The sequence below is a fragment of the Rhineura floridana genome, chromosome 10 (genome assembly GCF_030035675.1).
Source record: "Rhineura floridana isolate rRhiFlo1 chromosome 10, rRhiFlo1.hap2, whole genome shotgun sequence".
Taxonomy (NCBI): domain Eukaryota; kingdom Metazoa; phylum Chordata; class Lepidosauria; order Squamata; family Rhineuridae; genus Rhineura; species Rhineura floridana.
The window spans coordinates 64,683,244-64,710,712 of NC_084489.1; the positions used below are offsets into that span (position 1 = coordinate 64,683,244).

A 27,469-nucleotide genomic window follows, 5' to 3' on the forward strand; every position below is an offset into this window, starting at 1 on the left:
GACCACCACCATAAAGTTGAATGAATGAACAAAACACAACAGCTATGGAAATGATACCCTACCTGTCCGATAGACAAAGTTGCCTTCAGTTTCAGAGGATGACGGGGACACCAGTTCCTCCTCAAATTCGTTAGAGCTAAATGAACCAGAATGATTCCTTTGCCTTGTTTTTTCCATCATGCCTACATTTGTGGCCATGACATGCCTCAACGAGTCATTCAGGTAACGATTCAACAAGCTGCTTTTGTATTTGGGGGGCGATACGTAATCCTCATTGGCACTCCCTTCTGGTCTTACTCCAGATTTTATTACTGAGCTTTCCGTCTTAATCACAGTGTGATGAACGGGTGTGTTGTATCCTCCTTCATTCATATGGCTTCTTGGAGGGTTTTCACCATCTGAAGAGAGAAGACCCATCAGAGAGCAGCATTACCTAAGTTATCTTTTCAGAAATAATTTTTCATAATTCAGCTTTTATAGGGAGAGTGAGATCAGACTAGATTATCATAAGGGCCTTTTCTAAAATCTATTAAGCAGCTGCCAGTCACATGTTTTTCCTGTCCAAAACTTGTTTGCAGGCTGATTATTTATTCAAATTAGAAGAGGGGGCGGGGTATTTCTTAGGCGCTTTTTTGATCTTTAGTAAGAATTACACAAAGTGATTTACGAATAGTATATTTTATAAAATAGTATATTTGATATTTTATAAAATAAGACTTATTCAAATATACTGTATGGCACATCATTTGAGAATCAATGAAATCAAAGTGTTGGCTGATATCCATTGATGATATGCAGGAGTCTTGTTGGTGCATTGTCAGACTGATGGTGATCTGTTTTGCAGAGATAATATAGCACAACGGCCTAAATGGATCTGATTTTCAGGAAACTCAGTGGCAGCAAAGAGAGCCTCAGAAATTGCAGCCAAATATGAAAAGCAACAGCTTCCATCTTGCAAAAGAGAAAACACAACTGCCTGAGATTCATTCTGAGAAGGTGGAGGCAGATGACAAAGGACTCCCCAAAGGCCCAGCAAATGGCCAAAGGAAGACAGAGCCGGTGCAGCCATCAACTGCCTGGTGGGTAGCCTGCCATAAAAATGTTTTACAATAAAATAAACAAAGTAGGGATGACCTAATCGGAAGTGGCTGAGGAAGAGGATTTGAGGCTCCCAACAATACACAAAAACGATAACAATACAGAGCCAGTCTCTTGGCCATCTACCATCCAGCACAGCCTGTATATGTCTCACAAGCTGCTCAGATATGGACAGGGAACGTTCATTCCCACACACAACGTTCCTTTGACTTAAGACCACTAGATCTAGTCCTACCTTCTGGGGCAACTGAACAAATGTCTTGTTTGCAGTACATAAAAGGAACAAGCCTGTCATACAGTATCTGCAGACTGAAGGAAAACTCTTTCAAAGCATAAACATAAAGCCCATGATCAAAGCATAAATATAAAGGAAAAAGTTGGAAAGAAACTCTTACACAGGCTGAACTTTGCTCACCATTATCTCTTCAGCAGTTCCTACCAAGACAAGCCACTGTTTCATTTCACAAGTAGCTTGTCTCTACAGCAGTGTCTGTTGCAATTATGACCAAAAACAAGCACTGCTGTGCAGCCACAGTGCCTCGCATGCATGCCTCTCATTGGGATCCAAAGAATTAGTGCATCCAAAGGGCTATTAGGGTGCAAGGCAGCTTCACCTGCTCCAACACGGACATTTTTATGTCAGGCCCAAACTCTAGGAGAAGCCCTTTCCAAAGTTTATACAAGGTGGCAAGATACCACTTCTCCCCCAAAAGCCAACATCACACTGAGCTATGCAGATGCCATAGTCCATGGTGGCATTGTTGTGCAGAAGAATGAGCTCTGGACCCTGAAATGCTTGTGGCTTCCATGATAGATGCATCTGATCTTCCTCACCATGTGTGTGTGTGTGTGTGTTGTGTTGCAGTATGCAAGAGTGCCAAGTCCTTAACCCTTAAAAACTGTCAGCCACTGCCAAAGGCTTTGCATGGGCAATATTGACAAAAATATATTAAAAACTAACCTTCTGAGCATGAATCATCGCTGCTTACACTAAGTCTTTCAGCATTTCCTTGAACATATTTGTTGTACAGCTTGATTCGTAAAGCCCAGCTGAGGTCTGGTTGCCGGACAGTATTTTTAAGGCGACGTCTTGCATTGGCAAACCAATTTGATACCTAAATCAAAGACAAAAGACATCAGTTTTCTTTTCCCCACAAGAGAGCTCAAGAGTTTTCTCACCTGTATGCGTTTTATAACACCACATGTAAAACACAAAGAAGCAGACTCTTCACATTTTTATGTTAACAAGGGCTGAAATGAAAGCAGCATGAACATTGAAAGTACCCAGAACGTCATTTAACTTTATTAGAAGCCATCACTGTGGTTTAAAGAAAATCACCTTAAATATATGCATAAGCCTTCGCCCTAGGGCCATGTCTGTATCGTCCTGCACTTCTGTAGCTTCAGAGGAATAGGGAAGAACAGAATATTGCATTGTTCCCCTTCAAGTAGGAAGGATGCAACATACTGCGCTGACTTGGCTCCAGTGACAAGACATGAGCCACAGTCAGATCACTGCAATTTCAGGGGTTCAGTGTGCTAGTTCAGCACATTCAATTCCTGCAGCCTACTCATGCAGTGAGTTTCTGTTGGCAGCAATGGTTACCCACCCAGTCACATGTCTGATAGAGAGGATTGTGGGACCAGCAGCTCAGGACCCTGTAATCTACAAGTTAGAATGCAGGCAAACACTGGGCATGTTAACCAGTGTTTCTACTCTGTCTCAGACCATTTCACACATTCAGCTACCCTGTGGAATTATTATTATTTTATTATTATTATTATTTAGTTTAACTTATATACCGCCCTAAGCCCGAAGGCTCTCTGGGTGGTGTACAAAAAGATAAAAACAAGCACAATATATAAATACAATAAATACAATAAATCAAAAAAACAAAACAAACAAACAATAATGAACCAAACAACATCCAAAATACGGAAATGCTGTTTAAAATACACTTTAAAATGCCTGGGAGTATAAAAAGGTTTTCACCTGGCGCCGAAAAGATAGTAGCGTCGGCGCCAGGCGCACCTCATCAGGCAGACTGTTCCACAGTTCGGGGGCCACTACAGAAAAGGCCCTGGTTCTAGTCATCACCCTCCGAGCCTCTCGATGGGATGGTACTCGGAGGAGGGCCTTAGATGTTGAGCGCAGTGTACGGGTAGGTTCATATTGGGAGAGGCGTTCCACCAGGTATTGCGGTCCCATGCCGTGTAGGGCTTTATAGGTCAAAACCAGCACTTTGAATCTAGCCCGGAAACAAATGGGAAGCCAGTGCAGACGGGCCAGAACAGGTGTTATATGAGCGGACCTTCTGGTCCGCGTCAACAATCTGGCCGCTGCATTCTGGACTAGCTGTAGTTTCCGAACAGTCTTCAAGGGCAGCCCCACGTAGAGCGCGTTGCAGTAGTCCAATCTAGAAGTTACCAGAGCATGAATAACTGAAGCGAGGTCGTCACTGTCCAGATAGGGACGTAGCTGGGCTACCAATCGAAGATGGTAAAAAGCATTCCGTGCCACCGAGGCCACCTGGGCCTCAAGAGACAGGGAAGGATCGAAAAGAACTCCCAAGCTACGAACCTGTTCCTTCAAGGGGAGTGTAACCCCATCCAGAACAGGATGAACATCCACCATCTGAGCAGAGAAGGCACTCACCAACAGCGTCTCAGTCTTGTCTGGATTGAGCTTCAGTCTGTTAGCTCCCATCCAGTCCATTATCGCGGCCAGGCAACGGTTTAGCACGTTAACAGCCTCACCTGAGGAGGATGAAAAGGAGAAATAGAGCTGTGTGTCATCAGCGTACTGATGACAACGCACCCCAAAACTCCTGATGACCGCACCCAGCGGCTTCATGTAGATGTTGAAAAGCATGGGGGACAGTACCGATCCCTGCGGGACTCCACAATAGAGAGTCCAGGGTATCGAGCAATGTTCCCCAAGCACTACCTTCTGGTGACGACCCACCAAGTAGGAGCGGAGCCACTGCCAAGCAGTACCCCCAACTCCCAACTCCGTGAGTCTTCCCAGAAGGATACCATGGTCGATGGTATCAAAAGCAGCTGAGAAATCAAGGAGAATCAACAGAGTCACACTCCCCCTGTCCCTCTCTCGACAAAGGTCATCGTACAGGGCGACCAAGGCTGTTTTGGTGCCAAAACTGGGCCTAAAACCGGATTGAAATGGATCAAGATAATCAGTGTCATCCAAGAGCCCCTGGAGCTGGCCGGCAACCACCCATTCCAGTACCTTGCCCAAGAACGGAACATTCGCCACAGGTCTATAGTTGTTCAGGTTATCTGGGTCCAAAGAGGATTTCTTCAGAAGCGGTCTCACTACCGCCTCTTTTAGGCAGTCAGGGACCACTCCCTCTCTCAAAGAGGCGTTTATTATCTCCTTGGCCCAGCCGGCGGTTCTGGTCCTGCCAGCTTTCACCAGCCAAGAGGGGCAAGGGTCCAGAACAGATGTGGTCGCCCGCACCAGTCCAAGGATCTTGTCAACATCCTCAAGCTGTACAGACTGAAACTCATCCAATAAATAAGGACAAGACCGCGTTCTGGATGCTTCGTTGGAACTCACTGTCATAACATTGGAGTCTAAGTCCCGGCGAATGCATGCGATCTTATCCTGGAAGTGCCTTGCGAACTCATCACAGCGGGCTACAGATGAATCCATAATATCCCGAGGGCCAGAATGTAAAAGCCCTCACACAATTTTAAAGAGCTCCGCCGGGCGGGAGAGAGATGCCTTAATTGTGGCAGCAAAATATCTCTTTTTTGCTGCCCTCACCGCTACTATATACCGCTTAGAAGAGGCACTTACCAAAGCATAATTGCATTCGTCAGGAGTTTGCCTCCATCTGCACTCAAGCCTCCTCCTCTCTTGCTTCATCACTCTCAGCTCCACGGTATACCATGGAGCTGTATGAGCTCTACATAGGAGGGGGCGCATGGGAGCGATCGTGTCAACCGCCCGGGTCAGCTCCGTATTCCACAATCCAACCAGGGCTTCAACAGGAGCGCCAGTCTTCTCAGTTGGAAAATCCCCCAGAGCCCTTTGGAAACCCTCAGGATCCATTAGTCTCCGGGGGCGGACCAATTTAATAGGTCCCCCACCCTTGCAGAGGGAAAGGGTCGCTGTGAGCCTAAACTTCAGCAAGCGGTGATCTGTCCATGACAATGGGGTAGATGACAAATCCCCAACCACCAGATCACCATCTCCATGCCCAGTGGCAAAGATCAAATCAAGAGTATGTCCCGACACATGCGTTGGGCCAGTAACAACCTGAGACAGCCCCATGGTTGTCATGGAGGCCATGAAGTCCTGAGCCACCCCAGATAAAGCAGTCTCGGCATGGACGTTGAAGTCCCCGAGTACCAAAAGTCTAGGGGACTGCAACAGTACCTCCGAGACTACCTCTGTCAGCTCAGATAGGGAATTTGTTGGGCAGCAGGGCGGGCGGTACACCAACAAAATTCCCAGTCTGTCTCTCTGGCCCAGCACAAGGTGGAGACACTCTAAACCAGTCGTCACCTGGACAGGGTGCTTGGTGAGTGAGAAAGAACTCCTATAGACCACAGCAACCCCACCTCCCCGTCCTTCGGTTCTACCATGATGCTGAACCGCATACCCAGGTGGGCAGAGCTGGGAAAGAGCAACGCCTCCCTGATCGCCCACCCAGGTCTCAGTTATACACGCCAGGTCGGCAGCCTCGTCCACAATTAAATCATGGACAAGGGAGATCTTATGGTGAACCGACCTGGCGTTTAACAACAGCACATGGAGATCCGAAGGCTGACTGATAGAACAACCATCAGTCCTGGGGATGTGAAGAGAACCGGAACAAGTCACAGACACTACTTGTCTGGGACGAGTTCCCCTTATCTGGCACGTTCTCCTCACAACGCCATACCTCCCATTACCCGTCACTACGCTAATTGGGGCCCCCGAAAGTCTCCCCGGTCGATGTATAACACTCTCTCCCAGGCACACATTAAAACAAATAAAACTCACATATACACACACACCAAGTCACAGACACCCACACAATGCACATTCACACCAATACACACTAAATTCACACACACACATGACATACACACACACAATCCTCACTCATACAACACAAAAACATTAAAATAATAAAGTGCCAGTAGTGATGGCAACGTCCACACTCAGGTCAAGGCAATAGCAGCCGCAGCAACAGCATCCACAACAGTTCTAGGCAAGCGACAGATGACAATAGCAGGTGACAATAGCACACAGCAATCGACCGCAGCAGCTGATAGAAGCAGGCAGCAGATGGCAGCAGCAGATGATAGCAGCAGCACAGTGATGGTATTAGCGTCCTCTCCCGAGCGACCGCAACCCTATCTAGGCCAACGACCGCAACAGAGATCCAGACAACTGTGCCCGCGATCACAAGGGCCGGCCCAGGGACAGCAGCAGGCAGCGGGCAGAAGACAAAGCCACCAAAAGCCACCGCACCAACGACAGCGACGGCGACGACGTCCACACCCGACAGGCAGCACCCGCTCGGCCCGGCCCACAGCGATGACGACAGCAATAGCGACACCCAGGCGACAGCGATGATGGTAAGCCCAGAAGCGGCCCCGGAGCACAGCACGCCCTGCAGGGACAGCCGAGGCCGCCCAGAGGCCGCGACCGCTCTCCAGCCGGAACCGCCGCAAGCAAGGCAGCCCAAGGCCCAACGCCACGACCCGGGCCGCCAGATGGAACACAGCACCCACGCCCACACCTGTCCCGCCAAGAACCGCCAAGGGAGAGCAACTCGAGGGCCCGGCGTTGCAGGCCGCTCAGGTAAAACGCCCGATGTTGTAAGGCTGCCCAGATGAGATGCGGTGGGGCAGCCCGGGACCCAAGCCCGTGGCGCCGCAGCGATCCAAGGCCGCAAAGATGAAGCGCGGCAACCACAGCCCAACCACAGCCAGGACAACAAACCCCATATATCCAGGAGCATCCAGGGACAGGAGGTAAGGTAAGAAGATGGTAAAATAAGTAAACCATAGACAGTTGGCAGCAATTAAATTCAAGGTTTACAAATTAAAGTGCGGAGCTCCTAAACGCACATCCTCCTCAGTTGCCATATTATACTTTTAATAACTGCAGCAGTTGTCAAAGGCAATGGATTTGCTTGCAAAAAAGCATCACAGAAGCATACCTTAGTGTTAGACTGCCACATGCAACCACATAAAGTAGGATATCATCCACATAGCTCTTTATACAAGCAATAAAACAAGTATGATTTATGTATGCACACTACTATTTGGTTCAAAAGGCCAACAGCAAACACCATGCACTCAACATTTCCATGTCAACTGCAAGCATTATTCATATCAATATGAACAGTTACTCTTTAAAGCATTCCAGCAAGCAGCAAAAACCAGCTCTTACAAATGAAACAAGAAGAAGAATGCATCATAAGAACATAAGAACATAAGAAGAGCCTGCTGGATCAGGCCAGTGGCCCATCTAGTCTAGCATCCTGTTCTCACAGTGCCTGGGGGAAGCCCGCAAGCAGGACCCGAGTGCAAGAACACTCTCCTCTCCTGAGGCTTCCGGCAACTGGTTTTCAGAAGCATGCTGCCTCTGACTAGGGTGGCAGAGCACAGCCATCATGGCTAGTAGCCATTGATAGCCCTGTCCTCCATGAATTTGTCTAATCTTCTTTTAAAGCCATCCAAGCTGGTGGCCATCACTGCATCTTGTGGGAGCAAATTCCATAGTTTAACTATGCGCTGAGTAAAGAAGTACTTCCTTTTGTCTGTCCTGAATCTTCCAACATTCAGCTTCTTTGAATGTCCACGAGTTCTAGTATTATGAGAGAGGGAGAAGAACTTTTCTCTATCCACTTTCTCAATGCCATGCATAATTTTATACACTTCTATCATGTCTCCTCTGACCCGCCTTTTCTCTAAACTAAAAAGCCCCAAATGCTGCAACCTTTCCTCGTAAGGGAGTCGCTCCATCCCCTTGATCATTCTGGTTGCCCTCTTCTGAACCTTTTCCAACTCTATAATATCCTTTTTGAGATGAGGCGACCAGAACTGTACACAGTATTCCAAATGCGGCCGCACCATAGATTTATACAACGGCATTATGATATCGGCTGTTTTATTTTCAATACCTTTCCTAATTATTGCTAGCATGGAATTTGCCTTTTTCACAGCTGCCGCACACTGGGTCGACATTTTCATTGTGCTGTCCACTACAACCCCGAGGTCTCTCTCCTGGTCGGTCACCGCCAGTTCAGACCCCATGAGCGTATATGTGAAATTAAGATTTTTTGCTCCAATATGCATAATTTTACACTTGTTTATATTGAATTGCATTTGCCATTTTTCCGCCCATTCACTCAGTTTGGAGAGGTCTTTTTGGAGCTCTTCGCAATCCCTTTTTCTTTTAACAACCCTGAACAATTTAGTGTCGTCAGCAAACTTGGCCACCTCAGTGCTCACTCCTAATTCTAGGTCATTAATGAACAAGTTGAAAAGTACAGGTCCCAATACCGATCCTTGAGGGACTCCACTTTCTACAGCCCTCCATTGGGAGAACTGTCCGTTTATTCCTACTCTCTGCTTTCTGCTTCTTAACCAATTCCTTATCCACAAGAGGACCTCTCCTCTTATTCCATGACTGCTAAGCTTCCTCAGAAGCCTTTGGTGAGGTACCTTGTCAAACGCTTTTTGAAAGTCTAAGTACACTATGTCCACTGGATCACCTCTATCTATATGCTTGTTGACACTCTCAAAGAATTCTAATAGGTTACTGAGACAGGACTTTCCCTTGCAGAAGCCATGCTGGCTCTGCTTCAGCAAGGCTTGTTCTTCTATGTGCTTAGTTAATCTAGCTTTAATAATACTTTCTACCAGTTTTCCAGGGACAGAAGTTAAGCTAACTGGCCTGTAATTTCCGGGATCTCCTCTGGATCCCTTTTTGAAGATTGGCGTTACATTTGCCACTTTCCAGTCCTCAGGCACGGAGGAGGACCCGAGGGACAAGTTACATATTTTAGTTAGCAGATCAGCAATTTCACCTTTGAGTTCTTTGAGAACTCTCGGGTGGATGCCATCCGGGCCTGGTGATTTGTCAGTTTTTATATTGTCCATTAAGCTTAGAACTTCCTCTCTCGTTACCACTATTTGTCTCAGTTCCTCAGAATCCCTTCCTGCAAATGTTAGTTCAGGTTCAGGGATCTGCCCTATATCTTCCACTGTGAAGACAGATGCAAAGAATTCATTTAGCTTCTCTGCAATCTCCTTATCGTTCTTTAGTACACCTTTGACTCCCTTATCATCCAAGGGTCCAATTGTCTCCCTAGATGGTCTCCTGCTTTGAATGTATTTATAGAATTTTTTGTTGTTGGTTTTTATGTTCTTAGCAATGTGCTCCTCAAATTCTTTTTTAGCATCCCTTATTGTCTTCTTGCATTTCTTTTGCCAGAGTTTGTGTTCTTTTTTATTTTCTTCATTCGGACAAGACTTCCATTTTCTGAAGGAAGACTTTTTGCCTCTAAGAGCTTCCTTGACTTTGCTCGTTAACCATGCTGGCATCTTCTTGGCCCTGGCGGTACCTTTTCTGATCTGCGGTATGCACTCCAGTTGAGCTTCTAATATAGTGTTTTTAAACAACTTCCAAGCATTTTCGAGTGATGTGACCCTCTGGACTTTGTTTTTCAGCTTTCTTTTTACCAATCCCCTCATTTTTGTGAAGTTTCCTCTTTTGAAGTCAAATGTGACCGTGTTGGATTTTCTTGGCAATTGGCCAGTTACATGTATGTTTAATTTAATAGCACTGTGGTCACTGCTCCCAATCGGTTCAACAACACTTACATCTCGCACCAGGTCCCGGTCCCCACTGAGGATTAAGTCCAGGGTTGCCGTCCCTCTGGTCGGTTCCATGACCAACTGATCTAGGGAATAGTCATTTAGAATATCTAGAAACTTTGCTTCTTTGTCATGACTGGAACACATATGCGGCCAGTCTATGTCCGGGTAGTTGAAGTCACCCATTACTACCACATTTCCTAGTTTGGATGCTTCTTCAATTTCATATCTCATCTCAAGGTCTCCCTGAGCATTTTGATCAGGGGGACGATAGATCGTTCCCAGTATTAATCCCCCAAGGATTTGTATTTTGGGTGCTTTCTTGACCCAGTGGAAAGAATTACAGAATTGTTTTAGGTTTGGCAGTTTGGAGTCAACACATCCTATGAGTTAAACATGGTTAGAAAGAGATAAAGTGCACTATAGGGTCCCAGAAAGGGGGGAGAGAGAGAATGACTGCTAATCACAAACACCAGGTATAGAGGACAAAAAGGGAATGATTTTAAACCCACAGAGGAACAGATTTAGGCAAGACAGTATTCAATGGTGACCACTTGTGGCCAAGTAAGATTGTCTTCCAAGATAAGGTCTTTAACAGTGGGTCTGTAAGTGACTGTGGAGGCCAATTCTGGATCCACACTGCCTCCCACAGTGAAGACATAGGTTTCCAGATGGAAGATGGTTGCGATGAGGATTTGTTTGACGTGCCTTCCACTTAGCTCATTTGCCCCGTTCGCCCTGTATTCGTGCTTCTTCAAAGTCCACAGCACCTTTGATAATAGCCATTAGGGACATTCATGGGCCAAGACTTCCCAGTTGTCGATGTTCATGTTACATTTTTTTAGATTAGCTTTAAGAACATTTTTAAACCTCTTTTGCTGTCCACCGATGTTCCGTTTTCCATCCTTAAGTTGGGAGTAAAGTAGCTGCTTTGGAAGACTGTAATCAGGCATTTGAACAACATGGCCGGTCCAGTGAAGTTGATATTGAAGGATCATTGTTTCAACACTGGTAGTCTTTGTTTCTTCTAAAACACTAACATTAGTCCTTCTGTCTTCCCAAGTAATTTGCAGAATTTTCCAGAGGCAGCGTTGGTGGGATCTTTCAAGAAGTTGGGAGTGGCGTTTATAAACGGTCCATGTTTCACAGGCATACAATAAGGTCGGTAGAACAATGGCTTTGTAAATAAGCATTTTGGTCTCCCTGCGAATATCCCAATCCTCAAACACTCTACGCTTCATTTGGGAGAATGAGGCACTTGCAGAGCTCAGATGTTGAATTTCAGCATCGATGTCAGCTTTTACAGAGAGATGGCTGCCAAGATAGGGGAAGTGATCAATGTTCTCCAACGTCACACCATTAAGCTGGATTGATGGTGCTACAGAGGGACTAGTTCGCACCTGTTGATGAAGCCCTTTGGTTTTTCTAATATCAAGTGAAAGCCCAAGCTTCCCAGATGCTTCTGCAAAGACATTTAGGATAGTTTGAAGATCTTTCTCTGAATGTGCAGAGACTACGTTATCATCAGCATATTGAAGTTCTATGACAGAGGTTGACATTACCTTACTATTTGCTTTCAGCCTACTGAGATTAAAAAGCTTTCCATCTGTTCGATACATGATTTCCACACCTGTAGGAAGTTTCCCCTCAATAAGGTGTAGAATCATAGCAATGAAGATAGCAAATAAGGTAGGAGCAATGACGCATCCCTGTTTACGCCTGATCCGACTCTGAATGGATTGCTCTGAAAGCCACTGTTGTCCAAAATTGTTGCTGTCATGTTGTTATGAAGGAGTCGCAAAATATTCACAAATTTATCAGGGCATCCAGTTTTCAGAAGGATGGTCCAGAGAGCGGTTTGATTCACAGTGTCAAAGACCTTAGTCAGATCAATAAACACCATATATAAAGGTAGATTTTGCTCCTGGCATTTTTCTTGAAGCTGTCATGCAGTGAAAATCATGTCCACTGTTCCCCTGGAAGGGCGGAAACCATTTTGAGATTTGGGGAGGACATCCTCTGAGATCGGCAGGAGGCGATTTGTGAGGATCCTTGCAAGGATTTTACCTGCAGTAGCAAGAACAGAGAAACCTCAATAGTTCCCACAATCTGTTCTATCACCCTTCTTAAAAAGGGTGATAATTATGGCATCCCTAGTCTTCCGGGATCTCCTCCCTCGTCCAGATTTTTTTGATGAGCTTATGAAGTTGTTGTGTAAGTTCAGGTCCACCTTCTTTAAAGACTTCAGCAGGAATCCCATCAGTTTCACTAGCTTTGTTGTTCATTTGATTGATGGCTTTACTGACTTCATCCAAATGTCAGCTCTGCACTGAAACAGCAGTGCCGGTGGGGGCTGGAAATTCCTGGGTAGTTATCATGGCGGGAAAGTCCTTAGCTGGCAGTCTGGTCGTAAATCTGCCAGGCTAACGAGGATGAAGCATGATAAGGGCAAGGCCCTTCCTAAGCCTACGTGCCAAGCCAGAAGTCCAGAAGTGAGGTCAGTAGAGGTCTGGGTTCAATTGCCAAGGGGTCAGTCCAAGATAAGATTCAGGGAAACTAGAAACACATGAAGCCACGCCTGACGTTGTAGTGAGCAACAAGCTGAAGCCAAGGTTTGACTTTTAAGGAGCAGGTTTGTCAGCAGGTGTGAGCCCTCAGCGTTTTGGCCTTAAGTGGACAGGCCTGCCCCTCTTCTGCCTGACCTTCTGCTGTCTATGTTCTCCAGGTGAGGGGGGAGTATCCTGTTCACTGTCTGCGTCTGGCTGAAGGGCTTCAGCTGTGTCTGGGGTGCTCTGCAGCTGAGGGGGAGAAGGAGATGGGTTCTCAGGAGTTTCCTCTGTTTCTCCTTCTGGGTCTGCTGCTTCTGGGTCTGCTGCTGTTACTCCCGAGTCATCCTTGTCTGATGAGTCCTCTGACGGGGCCATGACACCAAATTAGGGGATACTGTAAGTTCGTCTCTAGTTTGTTGTTGTGGAATTTGTAAGAAGACCTCATCAGCCATGATAGTTACGACTAAGAAGGTCATGGTAATGCTCTTTCCAGCGCAGTGCAATAGACTCTATCCTTAAGAAGTTTGCTACCATCTACTGAACATAAGGGATTTGTACCGTAATATGTTGGTCAATAAATGGCCTTTGGGGCATTAAAAAAGCCCCGTGCATTGTGAGCATCTGCAAAGTGCTGGATTTCTTCAGCTTTCTTTATCCACCAGGCGTTATTAAGTTCTCTAGTTCTTCTTTGGACCTCAGCCTTTGCACTGGCATACGCTTTTTTCTTAGCAGCACAGTCAATGTCTTTCTGCCATATCTGGAAGGCTTTCCTTTTCTTGTCGATTGTATGTTGAATCTCACTATCATTCTCATCAAACCAATCCTGATTTTTCTTAGTTTGGTATCCAATAGTTTGTTCACATGCTGCAATAATGGATGTCTTCAGTTTAATCCAGTGTTCCTCGACATTTTCAGGGAGTTCCATTGGTAGATGTTTCTTGAGAGTTGTTAGAAAGCAGGCTCGCTTAATAGGATCTTGAAGGGCATGGATGTTCATTTTACACCTTGGTTTTCTTCCTTGGAGCCTATGTTGAGGAACAATATTAATGGCCCTAGTGGATCGAATCAATTGGTGTTCTGTCCAGCAGTCATCAGCACTCGTCATGGCCCTAGTGAGGAGTACATCACGACGATCTCTGGCATGGACAATTACGTAATCCAGGAGATGCCAGTGTTTTGGCCGAGGGTGCTTCCATGATGTTTTAAATTTATTTTTCTGACAAAAGAGTGTGTTTGTAATAACAAGATTATGCTCTGCACATTTAGTCAGAAGTAGAATGCCATTCAGACCCTTCCTAACCATAAGATCAGTTGGACAGTGAATTGAATTGGTTGTCAAAGTATAAGGCCAGGTCTTTCAAAACTCTTCTGCACTACTATGGAGAAACCAATATGTGTATAAATTTCAAACCGTGCAGTGTTTCAGTGTTGAAAATAGGGGCTTATTTGAACACCTCAGTTCTCCTACCAAAGAGCACTGCTATCAAACATTGTTGAAAACTCTATTCCGCCTTCTGCGTGACATCTTCCAACTGTGTTATTTCCACTACCTGGAAAAATAGGAGTGGTCCCCTCCAGTATATTTTTGATCAAAAGAACATACATAATTGTCCTACAGCAAGTTATAAACAATTCAGAATGTATCTCAGTGGCTGCAGTATGTGTAATGGCAGGCAGCGCACTGCATGGTGATGCTAGGGAAGATGCCTCCATTCTCCCGTCGGTATTTAACTTCCAGAGGAGGGAGTTTAATCCTGACGAATGGCAATTTAGCAGTTTCACCAACTGAGCTCCTTTGGGAGGAAGGGCAGGATATAAATTTAACAAACAATCCCCAAAAGGCAAAAATAAGAACAGTAATAACTGGGGACCACTATATTAAAAAAAACCAAGAACAGCCCCTTGTCAACAGGGATATTTGAAGCCTGAAATAGCTCCCTGTTATATAACATGACAGGCCAATTATGCCTCACATTAATTGGCCTCAATCAAGCTTTACCCACACTTAGTAGTGGGCTGCTGTATATAGTTCCAGACCCACAGCAGCACAGCCAGTTTGCTGATTATAGTCTCAATCTTCTGTTCAGGAGATGGGAGGAGAGGGACTGTTTCAGTCATCCTTACTCTCCTCATACACATTTATTTAAAAGCATTTCTATGCCAGTTAATAGTTCAAAAATCACTAAGAGGTGATCATGCATGGGAAGCAAACACACTCCTGGGATGGGGTTTTCCAGGCATGGGAAAGCAAATACACAGCCATTGTCACGCATTAAGCAGGAAGGCATATGTCCAGGGGCATGGCCGAAAGCAGAAGTAGCCAACATGGTGCCCTCTGGATGTTGTTAACTTATAATTTCCATCAGTCCCGGCTGGCATGACCAATCATCAGGAATAAAGGAAGTTGTAGTCTAGCAACATCTGGAGGGCACCATGTTGGCTACCTGTGGCCTACAGGCACATGATGCAACAATTTTGCTGAAGCTGAGCAGGCCACCTTGAGTTTCATTGGGGAATGATGGCAAGAAATAAATGCAATAATTTTTTTAACTGTGTGGGTTAGGGACACTGACTAAACTAAGGAAATACCAGTAAGTTATTTGTTCTTGCTACTTACTACTATTAACAATATTAAATTAATATTAAATATTATTACTACTACTACTACTACTAGCATTCATTACCCAAATGTTACCACAATGTCCCAGGGTGGTTATAATAAAATGTTTCGGTTCAGCAAATAAGTTTCTTGGGCTTGGTTTGGTTTAACAGTAGCTCCACCATTTTTCCAAAACAGCAAAATGATTTATTTATCACATTTCTATCCCACCTTTCCTCCAAGCTGGCAAACATGGTTTTCCCCTCCCCATTTTATCCCCACAACAGCCCTGTGAGTTGTCTTTATCACCTATGGCTGAATAACACCTCTTGTGATCAGGGCTGTGGAGTTGGAGTCATGGAGTCGGAAGCAATTTTGGGTGGAGTCGGAGTCAGAGTCAGTAGAAATGTACTGACTCCGACTCTGGCTTCAAAATAAATTTTGATTGACAATTTTTTTAAAATATAAATTCAAAATGTCAAAGAAGCTTCCCATGAAGTCAGCTGTAGTTGAGCATTTCACCATAACTCAAGATGGAAAACATTTTGTGTGTCAGTGTATGACACAGGACCCAGATGAAGACAAATGCTGTGATGCCAAGATCAGCGCATATTCAGGCAGCGATAAAAATGCTCCTATGAGAGCTTCCAATTTAAAAAGACATTTACAGCCCTTTCCAGGGCTGTGGAGTCGGAAGCAATTTTGGGTGGAGTCAGAGTCGGACAGTAGAAAAATAGAGGAGTCGGAGTCAAAGGTTTGGCGTACCAACTCCACAGCCCTGCTTGTGATATCAATGTGTCACATTACACAAGGTTAATAAATGTGATGAGGGCTATGACTTAAAATACTTTCAGAGTAAGCTACATCCCAGATATGCCTGCAAAAACCTGCATATTGTGAGAACCTCAGCAGCCCTGAACAGTATTAGTCATACTGTGGAAAATAACTTGAGATTCAACAATAAAGCCATTCATATTTCTCCTTCTAGAGAAAATGTTCCTTCATTTTTTTTAATTCATAGGAATGGTTAAACCCAAATTTAAAATAAAATAAATCCACCCTAAGGGAATAGGGCAAATGAAAACATGACATATTCATTGCAAATTAGCAGGACAAATTGCTAGCCTTCAAATTGGAGGCTAATTGGTGAGATAAATATAGGCTGTGGCTTTTAGACGGATATGGCTTCCTGTTCCAGTTCTGTTCATTTCAGGAGTATAAAGTTTCTAACTCCGAAGCAAAAGGGGAGAGAGGGCTAATAACTGATATTATATACCGTTCCATGGGCTTTGCAAGGATAGCATGAATATAATCAGGCAACCGATGCAGCCTACTAAGTTGAGGCTGAATGCTTCTTTTCCTAAGCCTTGGCAGAGGCCTGGGACCCTTAAAAATTTCCTTTCTACCAAAAAATAATCTACCACAGAAATAAACAACATGTAGCATGCATGTAGTCAACTCACATACTCACCTAGCCTGGGCCTGCCAAGCCCTTCTGTACAGGCCACTTGCCCGACTTGAAAGCTCCCCTAGATTATTCCTTACATTGCTACCTTGCCCATTTTTTCCCTCTATCAATTTACTCTCAGCCAGGTTTGTGGTAGTGAAGAAAAAATAGGAAGCTGCTGAATGCCTTTGCCCTTTTCCTTTTTTTTTTTTTAACTTTTGCCATGTGGTCCACACTTACAGTGACCACTTTTGCAATGCCAAAAAAGAGACATTGATTTGCATCTGCTAATTTATATGGGTTGATGCAAATTTAGAAATAATTCCCATAATTTAAAATAGAAATACAATACACTTCCCTATTGTTGAGAAAAATGACTAGGTGACTGCTTGCTCAGTTTGCTATCCAGGTGCTAACCATTGACGGGCAACTTCAAGGCCTCTCTGGCTCTCTCTCCTTATGGTTCTTTATCTTTAAACCAGACTTGGACTAGACAGCCCATCAAACAGAGGACTGTACCTCTGTAAAGTAGGACACATGGCCAACCAACACCACTCTCTTCATCCAGTGGCTAGAGTACCATATACCCCTATGTAGGCCAAACCTTGCTATAGATGGCCAGTGGCTACTGGGCACCCTCCACCTGCTTGGCTGGGGCTAAAGGAAAGGATTCAGCAGCCAAGAGAAGCCAACATTTTTACAGCTGGCTGGCAAAAAGGAAGCTGGTTTTTGGAGGACTGATGGCATTTTACACTTATCTGGGTACTTGCCTAGTGCCCTCCTCCTTCCTAACTTGTATAGTTGTAAATAAATGGGTTTTAGAAACATGCCATGCATCTCTAATACTCCCTCTTCATAAACACACACACATAAACCACGACTAGGTAAAAAGGCCTCTTCTTGAAATCAGGGTTTATTCTAAGCTTTTTTTCCCTACTGCACAAGCAATGAGCATACTGCCTACCCCTGAACCAGTCAAGTAATTTTTCCCATAATATTAGCAGGTCTTTTTTTAATGACAGTATTTGCTGGTTCTGAGTACCAACAACTCTTTTTTTTCCTGCCCATGGCAGCCATTTTGTGCTGGTACCCACAGTACTTTTATCAAGATATGAGTACCAAAAAAACACTGACTAGTAGTACAAGGCTCTGAAGATTTGAAAGGAATCAGTATTTATCTTCATTTTCTATTTCTTTGCATCATTTCTTACCTGTTTCTTTTTGACAAACTACCTATCTCATTATTAAAACCCATGTGCTCAATGGTGCAAAAACGTATTCCACACTACACAATTTTTTTTGACAAGGTACAAAATGTGTCTAGCTGCACATTAGAAGAGACATTGCTTGACACTTCATCTGCTCAGGAAAGTCGGAAGTGCAAAACGCTGTTTTAACTTTCCATTGGATTTTGGTTGGTGCAGGAGAACTGGCTTTGAATGTATGCTAACATAGATGGAACTAAAGCAAGAGCTAAGAAAGCAGATGGCAAAATAACTCAGTGATGCAGGGAAGGTACAGACAGAGGAAAGAGCCAGAAGCAACTGAGCACAGAGAGAGAGAGAGAGAGAGAGAGAAGCATCAGGCAGGGTTAGCAGAAATAGTAACTTTTAATTAGGCTTGCAACATTTAACTGAGTCAACACGTCTTGAATTGACTAAAATATTGCCCCAATTAAGCAGTTAAAAAACAAAAAACCAAGCAACAGCCATTGTAAGATGGTGTGGCCATGAGTCCTACTTGACAGAGGAGAGCCCTCTATTGGAAAGGCTGACGAAGGACATTCTCTATTTTAAGACATCCTCTCTTCAAAGGGCTGTCCAGTCCAAGCCTGGTTTAAAGATAAAGAGCTACCAAAAGAGAGAGCAGGAGGGGCCTTAAGTGCCCATCAACAGATAGCACCTGGAGAGCAGACTGAGCAGGCACACGGGTCCCCTGGTCACAGTCTGTCCCAATATGGTGAGATGTATTGTATTTCTATTTAATTTAAAGTAATTAGATCTAGATTTGCATCTATAGATATAAATTACCATATGCAAGTATTATGGAAAACTGTGTCCTCTTTCCAAATTTTGCTTTGTTTTTTTGGTGGTGCATTTCCTTTTTTTTTTTAGCAATGCGCAAGTAGCCACCTTATTGTATGAGAAATTCTGACCTGCACAAGACAGAAGAGGAAATACCTCTTAAGACGCTGCTCACATCATGTAAACATGAAAACTATGTTACTCTTCATATGCCAATGTATGCAGACTTAATCAGTGAATTGGCTAAAACTAATATGATTAATGTACTAAGAGTTTTGTTACTGAGTGACAGTCCAACTTTTCATTGTGAGCAAACATTTCTTGAACTGGTATGCACTAAACAAACAAAAACACTGTGATAAGGGAGGCGTGACAGAACAACTTGAAATAAAGCTGAGGATCAAATGCAGTGACAGCCTAATGAAGAAAAAGAACATAGCAAAGCATTAAGGAATTGGACAGAATGACGGGAAGAGAAGAAGGCCAATCTAAGCTTCAGGAATGCAGACCTAGGACATACAAATCAGGGAAACACATTTTATTTTGGTCTCCTCCAGAAATATTCTGGCACTTTATGGTGCTAGATTAAAGCCAGTCATGCAACACTTCTGATAACCTGGAATGTGCCGCTTTGGGGAATGAGAAACATTTTTCAAATATATGTGAAAACATGACCCAGTTCTCACAGATACATCAATGTCAATTTGAATAGGTTTGGCTGTGTTGGGGGTTGTTCTGCAATCACTCAGGTGTGATTTGACAGTGTACCCCTGCCTTTGTGACTCTGAGGATCAGTTCTTTGTAATCAATAATCTGATTTGGACCACAGCTTCATTCTTTCCTTTCCTTTCCCTTAAATGATGTGTTTTTATACAGATGTGAGAGCATTTCTGGGCAAAGTGAGGAAGTACTGTCTGATATTTGAGTTTTTTATTTATTTGTTTTTGGATGACATGCTTCTGTCAACAAAGTCAAGTCTGCAAACATATATATATCTGAGGAACATAATCCACGAGAGGTTGAGAATTCAAAAAATTAGGTGCTCTCTAATCTAAGTCCCCCTAGAATGAATGGAAGCTGGACATCACCAGTGTATTGTTGAGAGTATTCCAGAAAGGCTGCCTTAAACTTTGTCCCAACATTGCCTAACTAAGCCAAAATAGTTATGGAAGGCAACTTCATTTTCTAGGAACCCCTCAACTTTTGGCTTCAAAAAACTGCTTTGGAGATTAAATAGCATTCTTCTTACTTCTTCATAGCTTCTCATGTTTTAGAGAAGGGGTGGACAGAAGGTAAATCTGGATCTACTGATGGATTTCTGGGTGAACATCAGTAGATCAGCAAGAGCTTCTGACTTCCAGTTGCTTAACCAGTTGCAGCAACAAAATGACCCCAAAAACGCACCCTAAATTATACAGCTGAAATGATGAAAGCTCAGGGTAACCAGGAGCAGATTTATCCATGAAAGGACTGTGAGTTCTGTTCAGTTTCGGCACTCAAAACAAACTCTTGAGCTCAGAAGTCTCTAATTCTACGTGTGTGGCTTTTGAATGTTTGTGACTCTCAGAATCCTGGTTTAAAAAAGGCAGTCTGACCACCCCTGTTTTAGAGCATCCTATACTTCAGTTATGGTGAGCCTGTGGCCCTCCCGATGTTGAATTACAACTCCCAACAGCCCCAGCAAGCATGGCCAACGGCCAGGAATGAGGGGAGTTGCAAAGTTTCCCCACACCTGCTCTACTTGAAGCCACTGGAGACAAGTTATCATTAGTTTGATCTAGAATGGCCTTAGGTTTCCATGTTTGCCTAAACTTTGTAATATGACTTTTCATAACAAGTTCACAGTTCAATTCAATCCCACAGGTGTTCCAAGCCAAAAGCATCAAGTCAAAGACTGTTTTTACCTTATGTGCTTTTATTTAGAAGTATAAAGTCACCCCTATTTATTTGTAAAGCTGGGGTGATTTCATTTAGTTTCTAGAAGTTTGTTGCAGTGTAGATACCACTGTCCTATTGCACTAGTGCAGCACTAGTGTTTTCGATGTCCCAGGTATTTATTTTCTAGTATAATTAAGGACTGGGCCAAAGAGCAACTTAAAAATAAAAAGTTAATTTTCTGGCAAGTTCAAGTTCATTAAAGTTTTTTTCTAGACTGTCATTCATGAAACATTGCTGCTGCACAGCTTCCATTCAATGTTGGGGAGGCTGACACTGCAGATCATCGGGGGGGGGGGACTTGACATCTGAAAACAGCATGTCAATGTATTTAAACCAGCATCTGTCCAACCACATGGAAAACAAAGAGGTTCAGCTAAATAGCAAAAGGGCTATGTGGCTCAGGGGTACTGATAGGACCAGCTCCAGAACTGTTGCTGCCTGAGGCACAGGATAAGATGGTGCTTCCCGTTCCATGTACAGAAGCTGATTGGACTGGCAATTAGAAGTATAGGAAGCTGCCTTATACAGAGACCATTTAGGCAAGTATTGTCAATAGTGACTGGCAGTGGTTCTCCAGGGTTTTAGGCAATGGTCTCTCCCAGCCCTACCCGGAGATGCTGGGGATTGAACATGGAACCTTTTCCATGCAAGGCACATGTTCTACCACTGAGCTACAGCCCTTCCATTGAATCTTTTGTTAATATTGGAGATGAGACAGAAGAACATCAGAAGTGCCTGTTGGTTCAGGCCAATGGCCCATCTAGTCCAGCCTCCCATTTTCACAGTGGCCAACCAGATGTCTATGGGAAACCCTAGGCAGGCTAGCCTAAGGAATACAGGGCAGCCCATGGGGCACATGCACACAGGTTTGTCCTTCCAGGGCCTTGCTGCCACTCCCCACCGACCAGCACCTGCTGCCTGCTTTAAGGGTAAGGCCCACTCTGGGTACCAAGTTCTTCCCTTCATGTAGCTTGCCTCCTTGGAGTCTGCCACTCCAGACTCTTTTTCCCAGCCAGGCCCTGAAACCAGAGGTCAGCTCAGCTGAGAGAAAAGTACCTAGGGCAGTGGATAAGGAGAAGTAAACCACAGGAGTGAGGATTCAGCTTCCACCCAAAGACATCTCTTGTGTTCCTAAAAATCAGATATCCTCCCTCTTCCTAGGAGTAAAAGCAGGAAATGTAAGAAGCCGAAAGTTGCTATGACTCGCCTTTCTCAATCCATCACCCCAGGTACTTTTCTCTCATCCAAGCTCCCTTTCAGAATCCGAGACTGGCTAGGAAGAAAGTCATTTGGGGAAGTGGACTGTAGGGAGAGAAGCCACAGGTAGAGCAGGGGTTGGTGCCCCCACCCCCACCTGCACACCCATTTTGGTGTTAAGCTTCAAACCCTGCTTCCTACATGATTAGGTCAGGCCTTGTTTTGAAGACACACGGTTCTGCCACAAGAACAGCTAGTTTAGCTCTAAGACACTTAGTGCAGTGGTGCAAACATGCCAGCCCATCTTCTGAGATTGTGCGAGTCTGAGGCGGCAGTGCACAGCTCATCCTTACCTGCACCAGAGTCATCTGGGAGCCAAGAGCCAACAAGATCTTCTCAGTCTTAGTGGGATACGGATTGTCTCGGTGCTTGTACAACCACTGCTTTAGTGGCCGTGCCATGTCCTGCAGTGCCTGGCGCTTGTGCCTCACCTTCCCACTGTTCTGCCGGGTACTGTACAGTGTAAGGGAGAAAGAGGTAGATATGAGAGGGTTATAGGCAGGTTGGCCTGTCAGCACACTTGTCTTTCTCAGTATCACATGCAAAACTATGCACTCAAAGTAACTCCAAGTCTGCGCTAGATGTAGGGATGGGGGAGAAATTTGATTCCATTCACAAATAAAGCAAAATGTATCAAATCCACACTTTCTGAAACAATATGGGAACCAAAGCACAGCCATCCTCCAAAATTTGCACTTGTACCAGTTTTGCAATGCAGTTCACCAACCAATGTTGACAAAAATGCATATTTCAGGGGAAAGCGTGCATAAAAGTGAAAATCTTGGTGAAAAGTAACACACAAAACACATTACATTAGGAGAAATTGTTTGCAAAAATGTGTACCTTAGTCAAAACTGCATACAAAAATGTGTTTATCAGGAGACCTTTGCACTAAAATACTGAAGAATTTTCATTCGGATTCTTTTTAAAAAATTCATGAATTGCTGCAGAAATGTGGAGAACTGGATTTATGGTCATCCCTAGCTGGGTGAAATGAGAACCACTTCACAGAACAGAGAAAATGGGCTTCATGACAGAGGATTTCATGGTGTGGGGTATCCTCTGTGCCAAATAACAAAAATGTTGGGGATAAAGAGATAAATACCTCTTTCACGCTGTACAAGCCCTGGCTGAAGCTATAGCCAGGTTGCCCCATAGAGAAGCACAGGCAGCTAAGAACTAAGACAAATAACCCATTGTCCCCCCAAGATTTTAAGGGCAAGTATATATATGTAGCCACACACATACATACAGGAGTTAAAGTTATACCTACATCCCTAAAGATGGCAATATGTGTCAATAAAGAATATCAATACAGTTTCTGTTACGTTTACATGAACAGTGCATGTGCCATGAATTACAGAGGAGCAACACTCACCTGTACTTATGTCATACTTCACAGTGTGTGAACTAGAAACATGAGTTCATATATGCTATGGCTATTCAAGAATTGATTGATTATCTTCCTTTTAACTAATCAGTTACTAAAACATCGATAAACATTTGGAAACGCTGAAGTGTGAAATAACTGCAGTTTAGTCAAAAATTACCACTAATTGTCTTACTTTAAAAACAACAACAACCATATTTAATTGAAAAGCCTAAACTATGGATGGGCAAGAAATTCAATTCAGTTCACATTTCAAGTCCAGTCGATCAAATTTGCACTTTCTGATGAGAATTGAAACACAGCCATCCTTCGAAATTTACACATATTCGAATTTTGCAATGCAGTTCACCAACCAACCAATGTTTACAAAAATGCATGAGAGAGGAAAATGTGGATAAAAATTAATATATAAGTGAAAATAACATACAGAATGCATTGTATTATGAGAATTTGCTTGCAAAATTGTGTACATTAGTCAAAACTGTCTGCAAAAATATGTTTACTAGAAGATTTTTGTCCTAAAATGCTGGTGAATGTTCATGAACATTTTAAAGTTTTTTCATAAATTTATGCATATATTATATTATTATGTATATATTGTAATATACAATATTACACACACACACACTTAAATCTCTCTCTCTCCACACACACACACTTAAATCTCTCTCTCTCCACACACACACACACAAATCTGTGCCCCACTCATCAATTAACTAAACTCTCAGATTCAACTGAAATTAGTTATGGATCTTAACCCAAATACTGAAAGCCTGAAAAGGGCTAAAATAAAGATATGCAAGGGGACTGCAGAGACAAGCATGCCAGCTTCACCCCTGTTGCCACTCTGGTCTCCCTCTATGAGTTGGAAGGTGGTCATCTGAAGCTGGGAGTTTCCTGTATTTGTGAAGGCTCCCTGCAGGTTTTGCAACCCTAGAAGACCATGCGTATAGGAGGCTCCCAATTCAGATGACCACCCTCCAACTCATAGATGGTGACCTAAACATCTGTAGGGGGAGTGGAGAAGTTAGTGAGCTCATCCCCAGCCCCTCCTCCCATGCTCACTTAACCCTGGTATTGAACAACTTAAGAGGGTTTTTTAAACTAAGGGAACAAGTTACTTATGACTAACTTATGTTCCAGGGCTCTTAGTGGAACACAACTAACAAAAAAAACCAGCACTGAACCCAATGGATTGTAACAACTATTGCCCAGTCGCAAATACTCCCTTCCTGGGAAAGGTGATTGACAGGTTGTGGTGGAACAGCTGCAGACATTCCTGGATGAGACTCATCATCTGGATCCATTCCATTCTAGGTTCAGGCCTGCGCTTGGGACCGAATCAGCCTTGGTCACCCTGATGGATGATCTTTATAGAGAGGGGGAGAGGGTGTGTGCTCAATTTCTCAGCGCCTTTTGATACCATTGATCATGGTATCCTTCTGAACTGGCTCTGTGGGATAGGCATTGGTGGCATCATGCTGCAGTGGTTCAGTTCATACCTGCAGGGTCGTGTCCAGAAAATAGTATTGGGAGAGTGCTCCTGGGTCCCCTTGTGTTTACATTATGGAGTGCCACTGGGTACTATCTGCTGAATGCAGCAGTGGATTGGATGACGGTCAATAAACTGAGCTGGAATCCTGGATAGATGGAGGCCTTGGGGGTGGGTGGTTCCTGCGTCACTGTCCATCTCTGTCACTAGAGGCTCAAGTGAGCTCTGTGGCCAAGAGTGCTTTCTGCCAGCTTTGGTGGGTATGCCAACTGTGACCATTCCTGTGATAGCCTGACCACAGTGGTCCATCCATTGGTAAATTCAAGATTTGATTACTGTAAATGCTTTATGCGGGGCTGCCCTTGTGTCTGGTCCAGAAGCTGCAACTAGTGCTGAATGCAGGAGCCAGTCTACTTACAGGAGCAGATTACTGGCAACATGTTACCCCACTGCTGAAAGAGCTGCACTGGTTGCCAGTTTGCTACCAGGCCAGGTTCAAAGCACTTTTGGTGGTTTCCCATGCCCCTTTAGTGTGGCAGGCCCTGCTTTGTGGAAGTCAGGAACCATCCCTTCTTTCTTTCAGACATCTCTTGAAAATTAAACTCTTTAGACAAGCCTTTTAACATGATTTTTTTTCTTCCAAGCAATGCAGTACTTGTGGATGCTTTCATTATTGTTTTTAATGATGTTTTTAATTTTATAATGTGCTTGTATGTTGTAAGCCACCCTGATGTACCTTTATGAAAAGTGTAGCTTATAAATACTTCAATAAATAAATAATTTTAGCTAGATTAGGAGTGGGGAAGGGTCATCGCTCTGTGGGAGAGCATCTGCCTCGCATGCAGAAGGTCCCAGGTTCAATCCTCAACGTCTCCAGGTACGGCTGGCAGAGACTCCTGCATGAAACCCTAGACAGCCACTGCCGGTCAGCGCAGACAATGCTAGCTAGATGGACCAGTGGCCTGATTCAGAATAAGGCAGCTTCCTATGTTCCTATGAGTGCAACCCTGTGTCTGTTAACTCAGAAGTGAATGCCACTGTGTTCAATGGGGCTTACTCCCAGATTTTCTGTCTGTTTATAATCCACCTATTCATACTTATAGTGCTCGTATATTCTTATCACAGAGCACTATTACTAGCAATAATAAAGAACTGCCCTATGGATCTAGTCCAGATGCTGCCAAACATCTCTGGGAAGCCCACTCTGGGCTGATGTTGCTGAACTACAATTCCCATCAGCCTGGCCATTGGCCATGCTAGATGAGAGTTGTGGTTCAGCAATATTTGGAAGGCCAAACATTCCCACTCCCGATCTATGCGAACTGCTAAAAAACCAATGCATGTATCTTTTAAAATATCTTTATACATTATAGGCATAGGCCTGAATGCGCAAACTGTACAGAACCAGTTTCTCAGGTTTTGCAGCAAAAGATAATCATTTCATTGGTCAAAAATAAGCAGAAAGAGGCTTGTCATCTCCATTTCTTTTTTCCTAGCCTGCATGGAATGTCAGCCCAAGTAACCATAATGACATCAAGAAGTATCTACATACTCATTGAATTATTTGCAAAAAAAAAAAAAAAGTGCAAACAAATAAGCAAGCAAAATTCAAGGTCATTGCTTAGAGGCCCGAGGCAAAGAACCTGCCAGGTTGTAGGCTTCAGCAACTTGAATTGCGCTGCGCCTTCTTGAGCCTGTATATGGTCTTTTAGCATCACAAGAAAACAATAGGCTTTCCCCACATAGGGAAGCTGTTGAAATGCTCTCTGACCTTGGAAGCGCGGTTAAAATAATAATTTTGAAAGAGGCAGACAAAACAGCATTTGCTAAGAGAAAACATTTGGTACTTGACAGAAATAATACTTTTGCCTCTTCCTTCATGTCAGACAACCCACAGACATCCAGGGGAATTCCCGAGTGAGTCTTAGTGCAAAAAGAGAAAAGAAAAAGAAACTGCAGGTAGATTCGGAGCCAGAGCAACGAGTAGAGTACAGCTGATAAACTCTCACATACACCATCCCTTGAACTCTGTCTTGTTCAAAATCAAACAGTACCATCAATGACATAAAATCATCACTGAAACTCATATCAGGAAAGGAGAACACATGTGTCACCAGCGGCAAGGGAAGAAAACAAAAAAAAAAGACACACAGCTTCACACTAAACAGCCTCAGCCCAACATTGTGCACACCAAGACCTGAGTTGTTGCACACGTTCCGTTCAAGACCCCATGGTGCTGGCAGCAAAGTCAGATTACTGACTATAGTCAAGTGCCAATCAAGAGGTGGGAGGAGAAGGATGAATCTAGTTCTCTGCATTCTCCTCACCTGAATGTGCTTGGACCTCAAGCTCTTTGGTGGGTTTTTTCAGCCCTGATAAACACACACACCTTTTTCACAGGTGGTTTTATATACTGCCAGGCATATGTTCCAGAGCATGGTCTAAAGCAAGAGTGGAGAACCTTTCATCCTCCATGTGTTGTTGAACTACAGCTTCCATCAGCCTTAGCAAGCATAGCCAATGGCCAGGGATGATGGGAGCTGTAGTACAGCAACTTCTGGTGGGGGGGGCAAGGGTTCTCCACTTCTTGTCGAAAGCAGCCTTCCTCAACCTGGTGCCCTACAGATATTTTGGACTCCATCTTGCATCAGCCACCAGGACCAGGCTGGCTGGGGCTGATGGGAGTTGTAATCCAAAACAACTGGAGGGCACTAGGTTGGGGAAGTCTTGTCTAAAGGCACATAATGACATAGGGCAGTCACCTGAAAATGGGCATTTTCTGCTATTGCCCCTGTACTATGGAGCACCTTTTCTTCTGCCATACGTGAAAC

At 44.1% G+C, this 27,469-nt stretch overlaps 1 protein-coding gene across 5 annotated transcripts in view; it reads right to left on the minus strand.

Moving 5' to 3' along the window:
* Positions 1–27,469, minus strand: part of MKX (mohawk homeobox) — an 82,543-nt gene that overhangs the window by 43,402 nt on the left and 11,672 nt on the right. For all 5 annotated transcript variants that reach the window (XM_061586111.1, XM_061586112.1, XM_061586113.1 and 2 more), the window contains exons 3-5: positions 22,050–22,209; positions 2,060–2,213; positions 63–398 (exon numbers count right to left, since the gene is read on the minus strand). In XM_061586111.1, coding sequence (XP_061442095.1) covers positions 63–398; positions 2,060–2,213; positions 22,050–22,209 — 650 coding nt within the window. The remainder of the gene's footprint in view (positions 1–62; positions 399–2,059; positions 2,214–22,049; positions 22,210–27,469) is intronic.